Genomic DNA, 21,758 nt, shown 5'->3' on the forward strand with positions numbered 1-21,758 from the left:
CGCACTATTGTTAATGAAATTGCTTTTGCGATGCGAATCTAGAATCCAACATACTCCCCCGTTGGAAGCCTGACTTTCAACAGACTCCTTAATGGGCACCAGACAGCTTCTTTACTGCTCTTCTAATGATTCCGGATGATGTCCTCAGATCGGATACGCGAGATACTCCATCCTTGCTAGGAATCAGATTCAGTACCCTAACCAGCGGCCTACGCATGGGAGGCATATTTTCATTCTTAACGAGCATTCTTAGAGTACGCCATTTAGCCCGCTTTTGTAGTAAGACGAGGTACTCCTCACGCCAGAACACCTTTTGAAGATGTACCATACGCTGCCATCCATCCAAGCGATTGTAGTACAGTTTGGTTAGATCAGCCTCGATTATGGTTTTTGGAGGACCACCAAACACTAGATAACCAGGAGTCGGGACATATAGATCTTCTGGGATCTCTGAGAGCGAGAATAGAGAGATGGGTGTGAGCTTACAATGGATATGGAGAGCGGTAAACATGCTGCTTGGCCAGTTTTCCAATCCGATTTATCGATGACGAAGCTAGGCTAACCTAACTATCGGTAATTTTTCGAGCCACGGGAGTATCGATTGAGAACCTGAGTCTAATAAAGTCCTACAGGGATCCAAGGATCCAGGAGAGTTGCAACAGGAGAGTTTGATAAGGCCACAACAAAATAGCAGCAATGCGCGTGGCCTTCATCAAGCTAACAGCCTAGGACACCGTCAGGCAAAGGTACTGGCCACAGGTTCTCCCACAAGATACCCGCACGGAATCAGGGGCACTACGTCTTATTTTGACCTAGCCAGCTGTCAGGGGATCTCTGGCAAGCTCCTCCCAATCGCTGACGATTGGACCTTACCGACCGACCACCTGGCCCTGATAGTTACCCTAGAGAGCGGAGCCAGAGTGGTCTGCGGAATACCGATCAACGCGCGCACTAATCGCAGTGTTTTCCAGAGACAGATGAATGATTTGCCTAATGCAAAGATTCGCGCAGCAGCAGCCGAAGCAAGTCATCCACCAGTGATCAGACGGCTGGATAGTGCTGGCAACGATCTGCCAGTGCAGGCGTAGGTTTCAGACGACTTATCATCTCTGGGACAGACGAAGTGGCGAAAAATGGGGTGGGAGCTTAAGATCGCCTTCTCCAATAGATTGGAGAGCATGGTCTACACCCACGACGCAGGAAACTCGCTCTGGCGACCTACATAAAACCTGAAGCGCCAACCCATTAGAAACGTTCCTCTTGTTCGCAATGATGGCTAATACTGCCTTACAGACGAAGAGTAAGCCGACACCTTCGTCTGCCTACCCAAGCGTTGGAGACTCCGCTTCAGATCGCACCGTAGGTCATCAATGATCTCGCGCTTGAGTATGGAGTGGTAAATGGGTCTGACTACTATGTGGTAGGAGCTCACCTGATGCTATCAAGATCCACAAATTGTGACAGTAAGAGCCACACGTCCTGAATGTCGTCGATGCCATTCAGCACTATAAGAGGCGGCTCGATCACTAGTTCTTTCCCCAGACCCACTTATCGTAAGCCATCATTTGCCTGACTAGCCCTACCGGGCCAGTAAAACTGACGGAGCAAGGTCTCAAGCGACACCACCATGGCCAGCCGTCATGTTTTCGTTGGTGTTTACTCAACTTAGCTGAAAAGAAGGCCATGGGTCGCTCCTGATTATCGGCGTCCTTTTGGAACAAGACCGTTCCCACCCGAAGCTGATGAATGGTTTTGAAACGTCCGCATATACAAGCACAGTTGCTGTGGTCAGTGCCGTCTTCAACTTATCAATGGCTTGAATTGCCGCTTCCATGGGAATAAACTTGCCGTTATCCTTCTTTACCGTTCAACCTCGCATAAAGCGCCGGTACCAACCTGCTTTACCCAAAAATGAGCGGTCTTCCTATATATTAAATATATAGCTATAATCTGTCCGGGGTCCATGCGTGCCACTACCAATAACAAAACCGACATATTTCAAAACTTTGATGCAGACTTTAGATTTGTGCTGCCCCATGGAAGAATACGCTTCACTTACAAGTACCTTAGGTGAGTTCACCTAAACAAAAACATTGGACCGCAGCTGGGTGAGTATTATCTTGTCCTTGTCCTCGTCTATCAGGCGAACTTGTCGTTGTGCTGCATTGCACAGCCCAAATGGGATGGCTCGGAATCGATATAAGAGTCTACTAGGGACTATAAATGCGGTTTATGGTTTGCTTTTGTCTTCTAGTTCCACTTGCCAATATGCGAACTTTAAATCTACACAAGAGATAGAAAAAAATACGCTAGCAAGATGGGACTTCGGTATTCGTTCGGTTGGCGGGACACATTTAAAAAGGAATATACAAATGTATTGGTGTTGCTCATTTTAATTTTAATGGTGTATTTTATGTAACAATAATAAGAACAACCCTGTGTAACAGTAGTTTCAACAATATAACAACAAATTTTATTTAAACTAAAATATTCAAGCGAGGGAATAAATAATACACTAAGGAGCTCAGCAATAATATCCGAAAATCTGTACAACTTTTCCACGATCCAGACGTTAGTATGGTAGTCAAATTCTGTGAATATCCTTCGAAAGTCACAACACACTTGTGGGAGTCCGTGTCCTCGTCATCATCCTGGATCGCAGCAAAGGTAGTTGCATTAAAGTATCCATCCTCGTTTTCCTGGGGCTCGTTGGCCACCACCTTAACAATATCATCATCTTCCGATCTAAAACAATGAAATGTAATTTATAAATTTGAAATATATATTTTTATTTCCAAGCCTTTCGCGGGCAGTTACATACGTAATTGTTATGGTTGGCCTCGGAAACACGTTGGAGACCGTGCACTCCAGTTGAGTCTCATTTTGAATTTGATAGCGATACATGTTCAGTGTAAAATTTCGAACATCAATAACCTGTACGCTTTTATGAACCGTAATCGTTTCTGTTCTCGTCTGTACAACACATTTATAGTCTCCGGTAGAGTCTATAGAAGGATTTATGAGGGCCAGTGCACTGTATTGTTTATTTGGATCCGTTGAACTTTCATATGAACTATCCACATCACTTTTAAATTCCGGCTAACGAAAGTACCACATATATAAAATTGTTAGACAAGGTTAAGATAATAGAATACATACAATTGGCGCCGGATGCGATCCTCGGATCCACTGGTAAATAGTTTTGTCGTTTCTGAACCATTTGACAGTCAGAAATGAATCGGTGTCATTGAGATTATAATCACAATCTAATACGGTTGGTTCCATTCCGTCGTTCTGAAGGACAATAAACTTTGTTTCCGCATCGATTTTGACTGGCAGACATCGTACATCTTTGCAAAAAGAAAAGCATAATATTGAATGAGAACTCATTAATTACATTTTGATATTACATTCAAATTGTCCCACTTTGGGCTTAATTTACGTTAATGTAATAAATCCTAGTGCTATTTAAGACGTACGGAAGAAAGTAGGAATGATTCGCTCTACGGAACATTCGTTTTCAAGTCTGTTTAATCTGCCGAGCGTAATCGACTGCCGTGATATCAAAGATGAAAGAGAATTTCATGAATTTTTGATTGACAACAGGTATTAATAAAACACATTTCCCTTGTTTTAATATTACGATTGATTCCCATGATTGTTTTGCTTAACAGCGGGCAAAGTTCGCTCCTTACAAGTTACTCTTCAGAAAATTCTAAAAATAATCCCTTTTTAAATCAAATTTTTACTTAACATTAGATTCTTCTGTTTTCTTAAAACTCACAATATGGTACGTATACTCTTAAGTCTATAAGCTTAGCTGATCAAGAATATATATATATATATGTATATATATCTAATTTGAGGTCCTTGAATGAGTTACATTTGTAACAAAATGAATATAAGGTTATACTTATAAAAAAGAAAGTACGGCTGTCTTAAATACCCTTGAGAAGACCTATGGCTAACGGTTAAGGAGGTGAACCTCGAACAGGCCATTAAACAGCTATTGCCGCAACTTTAGCGCTAAAATATACCAAATCAACAAAATACCGATTAATGTAATCGAATATTTATCATGTCAGGGTCACAGTATTGCAAGAAATTCTTCAGTGTTATTGTTGTTGCAAGCTCTTACTAGCTTAGAACACTGCAACGAAATAAACGCCTTATAATATATTTTAAGGGATACTATTGATAGTATCGATGTTAGGCGGCAAAAGCTATAAATAAGATCGGTGTGTGGCCTTAAATCATGTGCGTGTGTGTAGTTTTAGTTTGATTGCTTAAAACAGGGATTAGGGGTTAAGTTAGTTAATTAGCTAATAGCACAGTGACTGCAGAATTCCATAATTTTTATGTGTGTTTGTTTCGTTAAAAGAAAGTTCGAAGCTTAGGAACAGTAACTCAAGTCTAGGCACAGAGGCTTTCTCCTAGGCGATCACGCTGGAGCAAAGCAGTTTTGCTTGTTATAGCTTGCATATCTGTAAGTCTCTGATTATATCAAAAACAACGAAACAAATTTCCTAAGAAAATGACAACAATTTTATTTGTGTCCAGCTAAGGACAAGCTTGCCAGCTTCCAAGTAAGTGCTCAACTACAGTCTAAATGCAGATCCCATACAAATCCTAGATTCCTCGATTTTCCCGCAAGTGGTTTGCTAATTATTTGTATATTTTATTGGTATGATCACATTTTATTTCTATACATTAATTTAAATTTGATTTTTAGCACAATTTTCTTTTAACAAGACACGTTTTTTTTTTTCATTTTAAAAGTGTCATATCCGTTGGTTTTTTCAGAATTATGAATTAAATTAAATGATATATTTCCAATGTTTTTTGGTTTTTAGTAGTTTTTTAGTAATTGACCTCATTTTAATACACTTTTATTTGCTTGTAAATTTGTATGAAACTATATATTCGCAAAAAGTATACAAACATGCTCTTACTTTAAACAGTTTTGTTTATTTTTAACACACAAACAAATATATATATCTGTATAAATATAGGTATAAGTAATTATATATACATTCATTATTCACGTGAAGAGATGATTTCATTTCTAAATTTATAAATAATTTTTAAATGATCAGTATTAAACACTTTTATTGCATGAGAAAACGGATTTAACCGTTACCTTTTAAAATAGTCGATGTAGCAATAATCAAAGCTAAGAAGAGTTGCATATTAACTTATTTTTGGGCTCTTTAAAGAGTGTAACACAGAAAGAACAGTAAATTTCACTATTTTAAATACTCCTGCCGAACCGTTCGCTGGGCATGGTCAAGCACAATTGTCTGGTATATCACAACTGAACTATGTCGACCGTGGCATACGCTTAGGCACATTCATATGTTTATACGCAAGCACACATGTATTAGTATATATGTATATATATACACTTACAGCGTGGATATATGTTGAGCAGAACAGTCAACGGATCGCAGAGAGTCAACGAGACAAAACCCACCAATGTATGCTCTGCTCTGTCTGTTCCGGCGTTGCCTCTTTTGATCGTGTTTTATATTATGGCACACTTGTATGTATGTATGTATGCATGTATGTATGTGTGTATATGGGAGAACTTGTGCTCAGTTTACCATGTGTATCCAAATGTGCAGCTCGTGGCACTTACAGACATGTGTGTATATCAGCAGCTGCCACATGAGTGAGGGATGGAAAGGCTTTCTGCTTCGCTGATTTCAGCTAACTACTTTATACTACAGTCAATAGCGGGCATCAGCCCGTGTTATCATGCAAGTAGAACTGTGTATATATGTAAGTTTGTTCAAAAATAGTGCAGTCTACGATGCATGCACCTTACATGTACATATGTACATGTGCACATTTACCTACAAACAAACGTGTGTATATATGTAAGTAAGAAATGAAGAACGGCTGCTAATATGTACCTGCCTATGTACATATGTATGTGTATCTAACATCATTATCATATTTATGTTATGGTTAAAAATGTATATAAATATATATGTAAATACTAGTCTACAGGTTCGAATGTATCCAGTTGCTGGTTCAAACCTTGGGTTCGGGTTACTATTGCGGTTCGGCTTTAAATTTTATTCTAATAATTTACAAAATTATGAACTCCATAGAAACTAAGTTTGGGGATCACCTGGATTCGATTCAAGAAACTGTTTTTACATCTATATGGGATATTTGAGGGTACAATTTTACAATTTTACACGAATTTTGACCAAGAATATTGTTACCAGATTGAGATGCTAAATTGATCTAGAGGTCAAACAATGAACAAAGAGCCAACCTCGTGAAAATCGGATGAGATTTGACCGAGTAATGGGGATGGGGAATTTTGACCAATGATTATATAGGATATTTGAGGGTACCATTTTTACACGAATTTTGACCAAAAATAATGTTGCCATATTTATATGCCAAATTGATTATGTATTAATATATATATGTAAATATGTATGTACATATGTAAGTATGTATGTATGTAAGCAGGTGTAAATATATGAATGAATGCTTGAATTTATGTATGATGTATGTAATTATGTATGGGTGTGTAAATATGTGTGTGCTTGTGTGTATATATGTATGTGTGTATATATGTTTGTATGTAAGCATGTAAGTTTTCTTGAATTCCAATAGCAGACCAATTTGTCTTGTTGAGCGGCATATTTAAATAAGAAAACGTTTTCATAAAGGCTGCCCTCCTCCTCGATTCTCAAAAATGTAAGTAAGGCTTGCAGGCTTCACATATGAGTTAGTCGCTGGCGGCTTCAACGTGGTGCAGGAGGAGGACCAACAAGGGGGCGGAGCCGGTAGGTATGTAGGTATGTAGGTATGTAGGTATGTAGGTATATATGTATGTATGTATGTATGTATATATGTATGTATGTATGTATGTATGTATGTATGTATGTATGTATGTATGTATGTGTATGTATGTGTATGTATGTGTATGTATGTGTATGTATGTGTATGTATGTGTATGTATGTGTATGTATGTGTATGTATGTGTATGTATGTGTATGTATGTATGTGTATGTATGTGTATGTATGTGTATGTATGTGTATGTATGTGTATGTATGTATGTATATGTATGTATGTATGTATGTAGGTATGTATGTAGGTATGTATGTATGTATGTAATTATATATGTTTGTATGTATGTATGTATGTATGTATATATGTATGTACATATATATGTATTTATGTGCGTACATATGTTTGTCTGTATGTGTTTGTGTGCGAGTGTATTAATGAATGTGTATTAATGAATGTAGGTATGTATGTATGATATTAACATACATTAAAATTTTTATTTAAATTTTTATTTTTGTTATTTATTACAGAACTTAATTTAATGGCTTACATGAATTATAAAATATTCGAGCTGCATTAAAAAATGTATATTTAATTATTGAAAACAAAACAGTATTTTTTACAAGAATTTTAAATACACAAAAGGCTCCGCCAAATTGAAAATTCAAGCTTTATAATGACTACTCATCGATAGTTAGCAGCTAAATCGCCCGTCTTAGCGATAGTTCAAAACTTTCATCGTCAAGTAGTATCGTTGTTGCACGACTCTCGCTAATCGTGCTGCCACTGCGTTATCGGCAGCTTTTCATTGATTATATTAAATAAAATACACTACAAAGTTAACTTCCGCCGGCGGAAATGGAACCTAATAAAAAACTATTTGAAGTAGACACCACCTCCGACTCATTTGGACGTTCCTTATGTGGGATGACTTAAACGAAGAATTACCTGATAAATTACCCAGCTATTCGATTTAATATCGACAATCGAAAAACAACAAAAATCGCCAGGTATCCCTGCAGTGAAATCAGATGTTTTGTTATTCCAACTTTAATGTACATAAGTGCATACAAAAACCAGGTCCGTTGCTAAAGGTGGTTTGTACATAAATAATTGGTTTATTCTAGTAAACTAATATTTATCTGCAATCAACTAACAAAGGGTGTATTTATATTTATTTTTTATTTATTTTTTCAATTACACAGCTCTAATTAAAGCGGCGTTCTCACGTGGTTAGCTAATGAAATGCTCAAGAATTTTATAAATATTAAAGCGAGTATGCTTAAATCGAGTGTAATCTGCATTCATGCCCACAGAAGATGCTTGTCATACTTCTCAAGTGCATTCAACAATTTAGCAAATCAAGTTCCACAAAATGTACCCAACCAAAGAATCAATAACTTGGATTTAGATGTTTTTGTTAACCAGGACCATAAGCAAATGGATTTATTGGACAAACTAACAAAACTCAGGTATAGCAGTTACCAAAGAATAATTGAACGTACGAGTCAACTTTATTTTTATTTAGAAAACTGAAGGATTGCACCGCTGTGCCGCTTCTACCGAATATATTGGCAAAACAACTAGTCGACTTTTCCGGCCCACAAGATGCAGTTAACGTTCTACGGAGCCCTTTGCAGTATGGAATATTCATTGATAAGTTTACAGGATGCCATTTAATAGACCATTTGTTGCACGCTGGAAACACCCGAGAAGCGGCACAAATAGCAGCTCTACTTGTGGAACGAGACTTATGCAACAACGAGCTGGTCGCTGTACTTTCTCTAAAATCGTTTTACACCTTTTTAAAGAACTACCAACCAAGCCTACAAGAAAAGTCTGAGGACTCAGAAGTGGTATGTTCTAAAATACTTTTATAATCAAAATATTAAAGGTTTGTTTACTTTAGGAAAAAGTTCGTGTGAAATTTCTGCGCAACTCCTTTGAGAATACAAATGCGAAAACAGAAGAAAAACAACTCGGCGAAGCCCTGATTAAGTTAGGATCCAGTGCGAGTCTAGAAAGGACACTTGCAAAAAATGCATCATTGCTTGGCTTTGTACTGTGCGATCGCTATGCTGAAGCAGAAGAGTCTGTTACCCAGGACAGTGACGTTTTATATAAAGACGTTTTGCAGCTGTGCCGTAAAATAGTTGACATCTTGGAAGCGCAAAGTAATCCTGAGTTTAAGAATCTACTGGACGAAACACTTAAAAAATGTACACAAACTGATTCATTTGATGAGGTTTTAGATGCCCGCGTTAAGCATTGTGCCGCAAGCTTTGAGCCACAGCTCATGTCAGAGTACGCCAAAAGTTACCAAGAGTGGGACGCAAGGTTTCAGCGCGCCGTAGAAGAGCAAACTAAAATCCAGGATACAATTAACCGTGTTGAAAGCATTCAAAATACATTGGAAACATTAAAATCGAGGCGCCAAAACCTTTGGTTTTTCGAGAACAAAGAAGATATCGACATTCAAATTTACAAGAAAAAAGTCTATTATCCCAAACGCTGGTTTGGCAAGAAGAAGAAGCCCAAGGCAGTGGACGCGTTCTATGTACCGCCAAACGTTTCTCGGGGATACTAATTGTCGATGAATTAGTATATGTATATGAGAGCATATATGTAGGCCAAAAACGATTGGAGCCCAGTTTTTTAGATTTAATTTAAATGCTGGCGAAATAAACAAAGCTTAAATGTTGTCTCTTTTTTCGAACGGTAAATTTTTTAAATTACCATAACGTAACATTGAGGGTCACAGTTATATTCATTCCATCTCAGGTTACAACATTTTTATAACTTTTTGAGTTTTCATAAATTTTAGATATTAAAAACTAATCGTCTGTCATTTATGCATGGCCGGAGGCAGAGCAGTTTTTAAAACGCGCTGTCCTGGTGCTGAAGGCGACAGATTGATCGGAGATGGTAAATCATGCCTCTTGTCCTGAATAGTCAGAGGTAAGAACTGCTGCTGTTTCTTTTTTCGATTCATATTCATTGGATGGGTATTGTCGTTCTTTCCAAACAGAATGGTTAGGTGGACTGCGCAGAAGATACCCAAGCTCTATAATAATACAAAATATAATACGTTATTCGCTGATTGTGATCGTCTTGAATTGTGATTACCTGAAGAATCGCAATGATTGCAGCTCCGAATGCAGTTATCAACAGACGACTCTTGATTTGTTCCGATACAACGGCCAAACAGCCGCGCTTGTAGTGAGTATCACAAGCCGATTCGTAGGCGTGTTCAGGCCGGGAGCAGCAGGACCAGGGCAAGGAAAGTCGTCGATAGTCGAGCGGCCCATCGACACCGCAGCATTGCAACTGGAACCATAAAACATGTTGACTTAACTAGGATCTGATATGATAAAAGTATGCTTATAACACAAGGAGCGGTGCTCTAGATGGGAGCCCGACTAGGAATACCCTGCAGTAAATTGCATTTACAGTTTTAATACATGTTGCCGCAGCTCGGAGCTAAGATAAATCTTACTGGGATTCTTGGGGGCCATGATTGGGTGAGGCTTACCTGAGATTGCATGCGATTCCACAGATGTAAGTTGTCGACTTTAGTCCTTGAAAACTTGTCTAAAAACTCTACAAAAGAATCGTCTATGAAAATCTCTACAGACGTCGGCAGATTTTCCCGCATTGCCAAGGACCAACCACAGATTATAAATTGAACACATATACACGCCACTAAAAGAGCTGCAAACTACAAGAGAAATTAGAAATACGTATTTACATATCTACAAACAAGAGCAAAACAATTAACATTTCTGATTGGATTACCATTCCAAGCAGACAGCGTTTCCTCTGATTGGTTGCCTGACAGCCCATCCAACACAATATGAACGTGACAGGTCCCAGGCAAAGGAGTATTGCGGCTGGTGCCCACAACTTGTTCTGGACAATGCCATAATAGACCGAGTGTCCCCATAAGAGAGATGTTCCCAGAAATATTTGAGCTGCTCCTGTTAGCTGGACCATGTAACAACAGAAAAGGGTCTTGTATAAATACTACAAATTATATTCATATAATTATATTTTTAATAATGCTGGCATATTCCATTTCAATTAAATAGATAAGGTTCGGGGTAACTCCTAATCGAAAATAGTTTTTACTTTGCAAAAGCTTAGGCAATATTTATCTAAGAATATGCGAGGAATAGCAATGTTTATCTAAGATACATGAGGAGAGTCCCTGAGTCCTTGACTCGCTTGAATTTGTTTTCAAATGTTGTCTTTGGTGTATAAGCAGACAAACTTCAGTCCTTGACACATATGCACACACATACATATGCACACACATACATATGTATGTTCCTTAATATGCCTACATTTGTAAGGCATAGTATGTATGTAGCATATAGATGTATGTATCTATATATGCAGCATATTTATGTGCAAATACATGTATTTAAAAAAGTGTATATAATGCGCTGAGGTAAATTAGCTCAAGGTCACATGCAGAAGCACCAATTTTTGCCAGTGTACGCATGTACATATGTACATACAGTATACACTTATGTATACACACATAAGCATGTGTCTGTATGTGTGAGCGTGTGCTGAGCTTTTGCAATGCATACGAAATTGTAAATAAATGATTTAGTATGCACGTTGCTATAAAATTATTATTATTTTATTTCGTTTGCTGTTTCAAATGTTTATTTACTTAGTAAATATATGTATATATATATATATGTATATGCAAGTGTGTAATTGCAGCATTCGGGCTTACAACTTCGGAGCAACGGTCGTTGCATCACAAATACATATACACCTAAATACATACATACATATATATGTATATACATGTGCATTCTCATGCATCCTTACCCTGATGGTTTTTTAACAAACAGTGAACAATTTAATTTTACTTACCGCCAAGAGGAACACATAACTGTAAACTAAATATTTAAAAACTTTGATCTTTTTCGGTAGAGCCATAATATATATGCTCTGCTTTGAGTATTCTATTTATATGCTTCAGATACTTTTGAAAAAGTCTTTTATCCTGTCGTTCAAGCACTCACGAATCGAATTTACATCTATGTATGCATGTGAGAACAGATGAGTGTAAATGTATGTGTGCAGCACATCCATCAATAACTCAAATATATGCATGCATGTATACATATGTGCATGTATGCATATTTGCATGTAATGCATGTAAGAAAACATGCAATACATATGTACTGCACACACACATATTTAAATAGATAGAGTTGTACACAATGCAACGCTCTATATATTTGTTTATTTAATTGCAAATACACATGTACATATGTACATATGTATGCCAAAGTGAGACTCGAATTGGTCAGTTGTAGAATATTTTTGCTTGGTTTTTACTGAAAATTGTAACTGTCATTATTTAATGATTTTCCTTGTTGTTTTGTATATAATCCACAGAGCACATCAACATATCGCACCGTTATTTCCGAACTTCACAGTTGTAAATTTTAACTAAAAATAACAGTTAGTTAACTTCGATGCGAGCAAAATCGTCCATAGATAAAAACACGCAGTTTACGGTCTGACGCGTTGTTCCTTGTTTTGTTATACTTTTGCAGTTTAACAGTGAAAATATTATCTATAACCTTTGGCTCGGTTGCAATCGTTGCGGCAACGGGTCGCTCGAGTCGCTCGAGTCGCTCGATGACAGCAGCTCTCGTTGGCGCCAAATTTGCTTTGACTGTAATCTTGTTTCAAATTCAATTTTTCTAATAAAAATTAATTTGCTGCATTCCGTTCGTAGTGTACATCATTTGGTTGTAAAGGTAATTTAGCACGTATTTATCTGCGTTTCCATTTAATTAGCTTTCGTTTGAAAATAAACCCTGCAGAAAGTTCAATCAAATTCGTCAGCTGTTAATTTTTATAACGGGAACCCAAAGACTACTTTGATTTATTTTTTTTTGGGGTCTTGAAATTGCATTGAATATTATAAAACTAATATTTATAATAAATACCTAATGAGGCTTAAATATTTTTAACACTTCACAAATAATTCGATAATTAAAATCTGATTTAAAATTTGTTTTCAGTGATACAGAATCAAGTATGTATATTATATAGATATACCGATGCGTTCAATCCTTAAATGTTATCTAAAAACTAATAAGAATTCCCTGAAACAGAGATGGAAGCGGGGCGGGACGGGAACGCGGCTCGTCTCAACTTTTAAGTACCTTTTTTCCCATATGTAGATAAGGTCTTATATGGCTAAGGTTCAAGTTAGATTCTCTGTCAGGTTCAAGTTAGATTCTCTGTCAGATAAAGTGTCCCATTAGCGGCTTCAATTTCCCAATCGATTGATAAATTGACGTGCCACGTTTACATGCGAATGACAAAAATGCAATATTTGTGGCAACGCGAATGTCACATTTTTGAAAAATGTGAAAAATGTTGCCTGTACGTTTTCCCATAAGAAAACACAATTTTCATAATTGTCAAAAATGTGACATTTTCAAAAAAAATGTGTATTTATAGTTTTTTTGGGTTGATTAATCGAATTTCTTATCGATGTTGTGAAAAATTCGAAAGTATCATTACCAACAACAGCTAATCAAAGCTCATATCCTAATTTTGAACTGAACTCACCGATTATTGCTCGCTAAGTTGGATGTCAATCGGATGGTAAATTTCCATAGTTGCCGGTGGAATTCCCTTCCTCCATTCCACCTTCGATCCGCGCTTATCATCCAAAAAGGATGGATTTTGCGAATAGTGTAAGCGACGTATCAAATGAATTTTCACAGAGGCTCTTGAAATGATTCAAAATCCGATCGGATAGTTTTCAAAAAACTTTCTTTGAATCGCAATTTCCACCGAGGATGCTGGGATATTCCAATAAGTGTGTCTATATTTGTTCTTCAAGTCCCATCAGTCCCCAATCGAAGAGCAAACATATACTGATACTTACTTATACATTCATATATTCCAGTTGGGAATTCCTCGATTGCGTCTTGCAGGATATCTGCAACACATTGCATTTTTCTCGGTTGCATCAATCGATTTTTATATATTTTTTTTATATATTTGTTCTTAAAGTTTTAGAAATTTGAATAATAAGGTTTACTTGACGGTTTGGCCTACAAAAAGTCGGGAATAAAACTTAAAAAAGAAATGCTTTTGTTTTTATTACAAAGTTGTAAATTTTTTCTGTACAATTTACAATATTCTTATTTATGATTTTAAAAAAAATTGAAACTACATATAAAAAGTATGCAGGAGTGTGTTGTGTATAAAAATGTTAATCAAAAGTAAAATGTGAATCAAGTAGAAAATACAATACAAATTACAATACCTTCTGAATAAAAATATGCTTACGACCTAAAATAATCCACACAAATGGACCAGCCGGCGGCTCAAAGAAAGGGGATCGGATGTAATAATGGATATGCATACATATATAGTACATTTTCGAATCCGACTTAAATTAAAAGCCAATAGGCAGTGCTCGCACTTCTGACTGTCTCACGGGTCTGTCGCCGATGAAATGATTGAGTAAAAACAATTGAATGTGTATAAAGTTATGTGTGTTTAAATGTACATTTTACATATTATACAAGAGCTGATTTTTTGTTTTGTTTGTTTTTTGTTTTTTGTTTTTAGCTCCTGTTACTGTTACCGTAAGTTTATAAGTATATATAAAATTCAGGTCTCTTTGCAATTACTTATTCGATTGGCGTTAACAGGCAGCCAATCGAACAGATCCATTTTTGTAGATTATTCCCGAAGATTCTTGGTGAGCAGAAGGTTGTTGTGATGCCCAGACAAATGGCGTACCAGCTCCTGCACGGACTCAAAGCACATCGAACAGAAACAGCAGCTATATCGATTCTCAGTGTCCGTGCCATTCGTTGTGGTTATGACATTCCTATGAACGGAGCACAGATGCTTAAGAAGGTGCGCCTTTTGCTTGAACATGGCCACGCAGAGGCGGCAGGCGAACGGCTTTTCGCCAGTGTGGACGCGGAGATGTGTCTTAAGGTTCCACGACATGCCAAACTGTTTGCCACAGTATTCGCATCGATATTCGCGCACCGACGACGAGTGCGTATTGTTCGTGGATATATTGGACACGGAAGTAGTACTGTTGCGACCATCTGGGTCAAGGTTTAGGTTTATGTGCGATAAACTTGACAGTCGCGACTGCAAATTCGGCATTGTGGAAAGGGCAGCATTTTGATTCGATTGCCATTGATATACAAATTGTTGACCCAGGTGCATCTGCTGATGCAGCTCCGGGCTTTGCACTCGATTTCGTTGTGCTTCCAGCAGTTTTCTTTCCGGCGTCATAGTGTCAGTATTAAGTGTCCCATCTTCGAGCTGTGATAATATGTTCTTTTCTGTTGCTAATCCGGATATGGGCGATGTTGTCGACTTTACCAATCGCAGTTCTTCCAATAGGTTGTGCTGATACGTTGTGAAGGGTTGGTTATCGCTCTGCGTATTGTGAAAGCCAGGCCGACGTTTTCGATGGGGCGTTACAACATAGTTCTCCGGAGAACTATTTATATCGGATCCATCAGAGAGGGGTTTCATAACATCTTTGTGTGCGTCAAAAAATAGTCCTTTTCGCTTCGTGCTTTCATGTGCGCTGATTGTGTCGACGTTATTTTGTTTTAACTGAAAATTTTTACTATCATTCCGTGCCGCATTGTCACTTTTCGTTCGAAGATCAAGGGATAAGTTTACAGGGTTTATTGTTGAGTTATTATTATTGTTATTATTGCTGCTGCTGCTATTATTGGCAAGTCCACCCGCTGGAATGTCCGAAAGGTTTACAATTTCATCAGTGTCTTTATCGCTCTTATTGTCCTTGTTGGCGCAGTCATCATCGTCATCTTCCTTATGCGAGCACTCGATCGCGCTCTCGCAGTTTTCAGCTGAGAACGAGGAAAAGTCTGCCGTATTTCTCGTTTCGTCCACACTCTCGACTTCATATTTTAAGGATTGGTCTAGAGTTTGCGAGGAGGAGTACTGCTTCCGTGGTCTCTCACGTATGCTGGAGCATTTACTGCTCAGATAGGCTGAATCTGTAGTCTTCCAACTGTCCGACTTGATTTGCAGCAACAGCAACAAATCGTGCAGATAGTTGACGTCTCGCGACGTTATACACGTTTGCCCGGAATACAAGAAATCCAATAGAAATTTAAAATATGTGGCATTCACGTCCGGAAAATAGACGGTTGTCGTGCAATCACTCAGGTGAGTATCCTCCAATAAATTCCTACAATTTCAACACAAATTAGTCTGCTTAGCAAATTAACTATTGCATCCATTCGCTTACCTTATAAGTGGACTGGCGGCAGCGAGTACCAATTTGTGCGCATGTAGCTTCACCTTGTTTTCACACACGATTGTCAAGTCTGCTGGATGCTCTCCTCTGAAAGCTGCTCCGATTTCTTTGAGGATGCACTCACCATGCTTGCTGTATTGCAACATCAACATTCTTTGAAACTGTGAATAATAACAAACACATATATCCATGTAAATACAACCCATATTCTCTTGATCGCTTATCAATACTAGATAAAAGATATTATAATGCAGAGGTTATCTACTTCTTGTAGAATCAATTGTAATTTATGTAAAAGTAATTGTAAAGGATAAAGGATTTTTACTGATGATGAATGATATTGGATTAAATTTATATATTTTATATTTTTTTATTTATATATTATTTGGTGTGTTTATTCAGTATCTCTTGAAGTAGAATGTCCATATTAAAATGATTCGAATTAACTCATTTTAAAGAAAATCTTTTACTAACAATTTTTCCAATTATTATATGGAATATATTTACTAAACAACTCGGATTCAAATCTGTACAATGTGATGCAAGGTTAAGTAGTCTAAGGACATCAAATGCCAAAAACGGAAAGCATACAAGAAGAAGCAGAGCATTTTGGCGCCAGAAACAGGGTATCTTCTGTAGGGCACTCCCGACCAGAACTCTCTTAAACTACTCAGTTGAAGGAGAAACTTATCTTAAGGAATGCAAGGAATGAACTTAATGCATAGGCATAAAAAGCTTTAAAAGCTTTTCCAAAAGAATTGTAATTGGAAATTTTCTCGGTGTCAAGTTTTGGGAAAGGGCATTGGATTTAAAAACCAACGAAATTGTTAAATCAAAAAAATGCATGTTCGTTTCAGCTTATACCAAGCGTACGTATGTATGTATGTATGTATGTATGTATGTATGTCTGTTCATATGAACAAATAAAAGGCCATGTGTCATTTCGTATTGTGCAAGAGCACGGCTTGTCAGCTTGTGAATTTAAAAGTTAACATTGTGTGTATTTAAACACACACACACATTTAAGCACACGGGCTTACAGATTCACAGCGCGCATGTATGTGTGCACACGCATGTGTGCATGTGTGGCTATCGAATTGTCGCTGTGTGCGAGTCTACAGGGCCACACATTGAAGCTAAAGTTCACAGATCTCTAAAACTTTAGAAAGAGATAGTCTTGCTTTTGCCGTGAATGGAGAAGAAACGTTCACTTTCAATAAAACTTGACTGACTGGCTTGCCCAAGCAAGAGAATGGTATTATATGTACATTTTTATGGCATGGAGCACGACAATAAAAAAATAAACGGAACTGTGATGTTTTAAGCAAGCACTCCAAGTACATTTCTACTCAACAGGAATTAACAATAAAACATATAAAATCTGCTTTAGCAGGTTTTCCCCTCAAGGTTTTATGATTGGTTTGAGTTCTTTAGCTTATAAGAAAGAAAATCTATTATCAGGGTCTTAAACAGACACGCACTGATCATACATACATACATATGTACATCATCATATCTCGTACATACATCATACATTACATCAAGCAGTTGTATCTTATTTAAGCCCAATCCAAAAGTACAAAAATAGTATATAAAACGAAAGTTTGAAAAAATAACCAGATTTAGTAAGAAGCGGAATAGAAGATATTTTTAAATGAATTATGTTATGAAATAGTTGTTTTAAAATTTATTGAAGGAGATCCCATCCCTCTCTCTTCAGTTAATATAAAAAAACACTTCTTTGATAATGTACTTACATACATATGTATGTATCTGTCGAAAGTATGTTTCTATTATTTTTGCATTGATTTTTAAAAAATTCAGTTTTAATATTGTGAAATGTGCATGGACATATGTATGTACATACTTATCCATACTTCTGGGTTATGTTGTTTGAATGTACATAAACTACATACAAACTTACTTACATACATATGTATGTGTGCACATACATACTTTCAATGTTCATTTATGTACATAAATACATACTCGTTTTGATAAAGCGAAAAATAGCAATTCATAAGCAAAAGGCGAAAAATGAAAAGCGAAAAACGCGCTTACAAACGACCAAAAACATCACCTTTCACAAAAAGCTTTTCTCTCGATGATGTTCTCTCTAAGCATATACATATGTATGTGTTTGTGTGTATTCATTCATTACTTTTTGCGCTTGTGTTAGATAAAGGCATGTAAAAAAGCTTTCGAATTACTCTAAATGAGTCTGAATACACATGCACATATACATGTATGTATGTATGTCTATGTGTAAATGTATTCACGAAAGCTAAGCAATACATACGAAAATCGTGTCTGTGTATACAAAATACGATCACTCAGTTACGCTTGGCTTTCCGAATTTGTCGTCGTAGTTTCGATATAAATGCATATACAGTTTTGCAATCCGTTGTTTGAAATTGTATGGACACACATACATATATATGTATGTTTATATGTATATTTATGGACAAACGTATGCATGTATTTATATTTCATATATGTGTTATAATATAATTTGTATATAAAAACGAAAGTTGATAATCAACCTATTATGAAAAGTAAGGGAGTTTGAATTATATTTAAAATGTAAACATTTTATGCATATATTTTAACACATTGTCTGCATATACGTATGTATGTACTTAAATATGTATACGTACATGAGTAAGTACATCAAATTTATGAAGTGAGCGGATTTAACATGATCAAACTTGTTTTTGCTGAAGTTTGTCACGGACCAATACTAACGTAATGCACAGTTTCTGCTCATTTTCCCCTTTCACGAAAGCTCTTTTGGTGAGCCAGCCAAAAAATCTCATACTCGCACACAACTACTCGTCGTCGTTGAACATGTTGTAAATGCCACACTCGTAAAAATGACCCAAATTTGAATTACATAATTATAACAATGAACAAGCTCATTTTTCCTCATCAGTTTCAGTAGAAAAAGTGAACTGCTTCTTCTACATAACTTTCTGTGTGATGAATATACATTCATATAAACATATTTTCATTCAATTTATACTAATGCACTTTTTCTTAGTGTCAAAACATGTACGTATGTATATGCATGCACACACACACAAACAAATATATATATGTATGTACATATTTGTACGCTCCTACATACTGTATAAAAACATACATATTTGTATATATTGACGGAGCTTATTAACATTTCTGCGCAATAATAAATGAAAGAGAAAGAGCGACAAGCGTAAGCGACGTGCACACAACACAAGTTTCTTACACGAAAGACGCACACTAATGGAAATATGTTTGTACATATAGATTTATATATATACAGCTATACGTATACATTAATACATGCGTCTGTTCAGGCATTTGTATATGTGTGAATACATTCATATAAGCACGCTATGAAGGTCACTAAGCCTTTCTTGTCTCTTGCTTGGGTGAGCGTTGCGTTGCGATCTTTTAGTGTTGTAGTTGTTTGTGCTGTCGTTAATCGTGACGATCGGACGGTATACAGAAAACTGGGCTCTGCTGCACATTTACATACATATCAGCTATATACATATGTATGTAGCTTTATATAGACATGCATTAATATGTGTATTCAAACTTTAAGTACGATTGTCCGCTTTTCTTCATAACTTGAAATTTGGCATTGTGTAAATGTATTTATGCATATTAAAAACCACATAAGTGTATTAATGTACAAACATCTGCATTAATTGTCCATCTTATATTTTAATTAAACATGCAGCTTACAAACATTATTTTTTGTTTATAAAAAAATTGTACTGTCTCCATTTTGACATACATATATACATACAAACACCTTTTTATAAATAAACTTTTTCAACTTACCTCTTTCATTAAGTCTTGTAGCAATTACTCCCTTTCACAAATAGGTGGAAAATCTTCTGTAGACTTTCTGAATATGTATGTAAACCATATACATACATGCATACATGTAAATATAGTAGTTTTCTGCACATACATACATATATTTATGTATTCATACACATTCATACATACATGTATGCGACTCAGTAGAGCTTTCCACTTTCACAGTCTCTGGTTAAAGTTTGTGTATGCACATACACACATACCAACATATACCTGAACGTGTATGTGTTGTGTGAATTACGCGTTCTATTCCTTTTGCATTGAACGACAGAATTAACACATGTAGAAATGTATGTATGTTTATAAACTATATATATTTATTAATTGTTACTTTCAGTTTCAACATCTGCACACGTTCATATATATAAGACAACTGTTTCTGTTTTTGTTTATCATATTTGTTCGAGATTTTGAAACACAGTTTGATAGTAGCAGAGTAGATTTAATTTCTCTTTTGAATTGGATCTTGTTTTTAAGCAACGCACGTACAGTTCACAGCTTTATTAGCTTTTGCTAATGCCACAAACAACACATGCACATACTGATGGCAATCCATATGCATGTGTGTGTTCCGCACACATACAAAAAGTTCACAACAACAACAGTAACTTTTAACTAGGTTGAAGTTTTGTTATATGTAATACATTATTGCGAAATAAAAAACTTGATTGGTAAAACTTTTTTCCGACTTTGCGAGCGAGAGATCGGGCTTTTGCCTCTCTCGTATAAAAGTAACACAGCGGCTCTCTTAAATCACGCGCACACCGACAACACGTCCGACCTACCAAAGCACTATTTGTGCACTAAAACTACAGACGGTGGCAGCCGACAACAGCAGCTAGCGAGATCATACAGTCTTCGTGTGAACATGTCGGTCTTCGGACTTGTTCTTGCAGCCACTTCGTTTTATGATGTGTTAGGCCTTTCCCAAGAGGGGTTTTTATAACACTGTAACAAAAACTAACCTCTGAATGTATTTACACGCATACATACATATGTATTTTCACATTTAATACATCAATCATTTCTTTTAAATATAGTGTACATACATATGTATGTATATTTCTGATTAGACTATGTATCAATCCTGGATAAACTGTCTTAGTATTTATATTTGCCAAAAAAGACTAACCCTTTACATTTACATTTTATTTGTATGTATATCCATATTTATATTCTTGATCAGCATCAATAACCATTTTCACCTGTCTCGTTGCCCTCAGATGATTGACCTAGATAATTTGAGATTTATTAACTAAAATATCTAAATACTTATTAATATACTAAAAATGTTAATATTTTTTATGAAATTAAATGTATATAACAATTTAAAATTTTAAAAATTTAAATTTAATTTAATCCCCATTAGTTAGATTTAAGCAGACCACATTTTATCTTAAATGTTGAAGATGCCAACAGTTTTCTTTTATCTTAACATGTATTATATTATGTAAGTTTACATAGGGTGTATGTGGTGTATTATAGAACATCTTTTACACTTATTTTTTGATAAAATATGTACATATTTTATATGTTAATATAATCAATTTTTAATTTGTTTTTCTCTGAAATATCAATAATATTCTATTTGTGATACAATCAATTTTATTATTTGCATACAGGTTAGAAAATGTAATCAAACTGATTTCTTTCATACGAGATTTTCTTTTCTTACTTTGGGGACCAACAACATTGAAATTATACAAAATTTTAAATCAGTATCTATCGAAATTTTTCTGTAGGTTGTAAAACTTC

The 21,758-nt window shown here is 36.1% G+C and overlaps 4 protein-coding genes across 5 annotated transcripts; 1 reads left to right on the forward strand and 3 right to left on the reverse strand.

The window, feature by feature from the left end:
- Positions 1-2,377: 2,377 nt before the first annotated feature.
- On the reverse strand, positions 2,378-5,307 carry LOC135431751 (uncharacterized). The gene is made up of 4 exons (XM_064687027.1): positions 5,141-5,307; positions 3,160-3,350; positions 2,822-3,099; positions 2,378-2,745 (listed from the first exon to the last, which is right to left on the reverse strand). The coding sequence occupies exons 1-4, from the start codon at positions 5,187-5,189 to the stop codon at positions 2,478-2,480; spliced, it is 786 nt and encodes a 261-aa protein (XP_064543097.1). The 5' UTR covers positions 5,190-5,307; the 3' UTR covers positions 2,378-2,477.
- Positions 5,308-7,761: 2,454 nt separating this feature from the next.
- Positions 7,762-9,530, forward strand: LOC135431901 (uncharacterized). The gene is made up of 4 exons (XM_064687300.1): positions 7,762-7,894; positions 8,020-8,286; positions 8,343-8,670; positions 8,724-9,530. Exons 2-4 carry the CDS (start codon positions 8,060-8,062, stop codon positions 9,399-9,401), a joined length of 1,233 nt encoding a protein of 410 aa, XP_064543370.1. The 5' UTR covers positions 7,762-7,894; positions 8,020-8,059; the 3' UTR covers positions 9,402-9,530.
- A 27-nt stretch (positions 9,531-9,557) lies between these two features.
- On the reverse strand, positions 9,558-12,389 carry TM4SF (Transmembrane 4 superfamily). 2 transcript variants are annotated; one of them, XM_064687302.1, is made up of 6 exons: positions 12,256-12,389; positions 11,705-11,871; positions 10,610-10,798; positions 10,347-10,532; positions 9,941-10,141; positions 9,558-9,878 (listed from the first exon to the last, which is right to left on the reverse strand). In XM_064687302.1, exons 2-6 carry the CDS (start codon positions 11,768-11,770, stop codon positions 9,660-9,662), a joined length of 861 nt encoding a protein of 286 aa, XP_064543372.1. In that variant the 5' UTR covers positions 11,771-11,871; positions 12,256-12,389; the 3' UTR covers positions 9,558-9,659. The 2 variants fall into 2 exon arrangements, with proteins under 2 accessions (XP_064543372.1, XP_064543371.1); XM_064687301.1 differs by having other exon boundaries at positions 12,176-12,347.
- Positions 12,390-13,940: 1,551 nt separating this feature from the next.
- ken (ken and barbie) lies at positions 13,941-20,795 on the reverse strand. Its single transcript, XM_064687169.1, has 3 exons — positions 19,962-20,795; positions 16,122-16,291; positions 13,941-16,061 (listed from the first exon to the last, which is right to left on the reverse strand). Exons 1-3 carry the CDS (start codon positions 19,968-19,970, stop codon positions 14,555-14,557), a joined length of 1,686 nt encoding a protein of 561 aa, XP_064543239.1. The 5' UTR covers positions 19,971-20,795; the 3' UTR covers positions 13,941-14,554.
- Between the last annotated feature and the right edge of the window lie 963 nt (positions 20,796-21,758).

The sequence above is a fragment of the Drosophila montana genome, unplaced genomic scaffold (genome assembly GCF_035044405.1).
Source record: "Drosophila montana isolate Dmon_TW-CO22-7 unplaced genomic scaffold, ASM3504440v1 contig_3200_1, whole genome shotgun sequence".
Taxonomy (NCBI): Eukaryota; Metazoa; Arthropoda; class Insecta; order Diptera; family Drosophilidae; genus Drosophila; species Drosophila montana.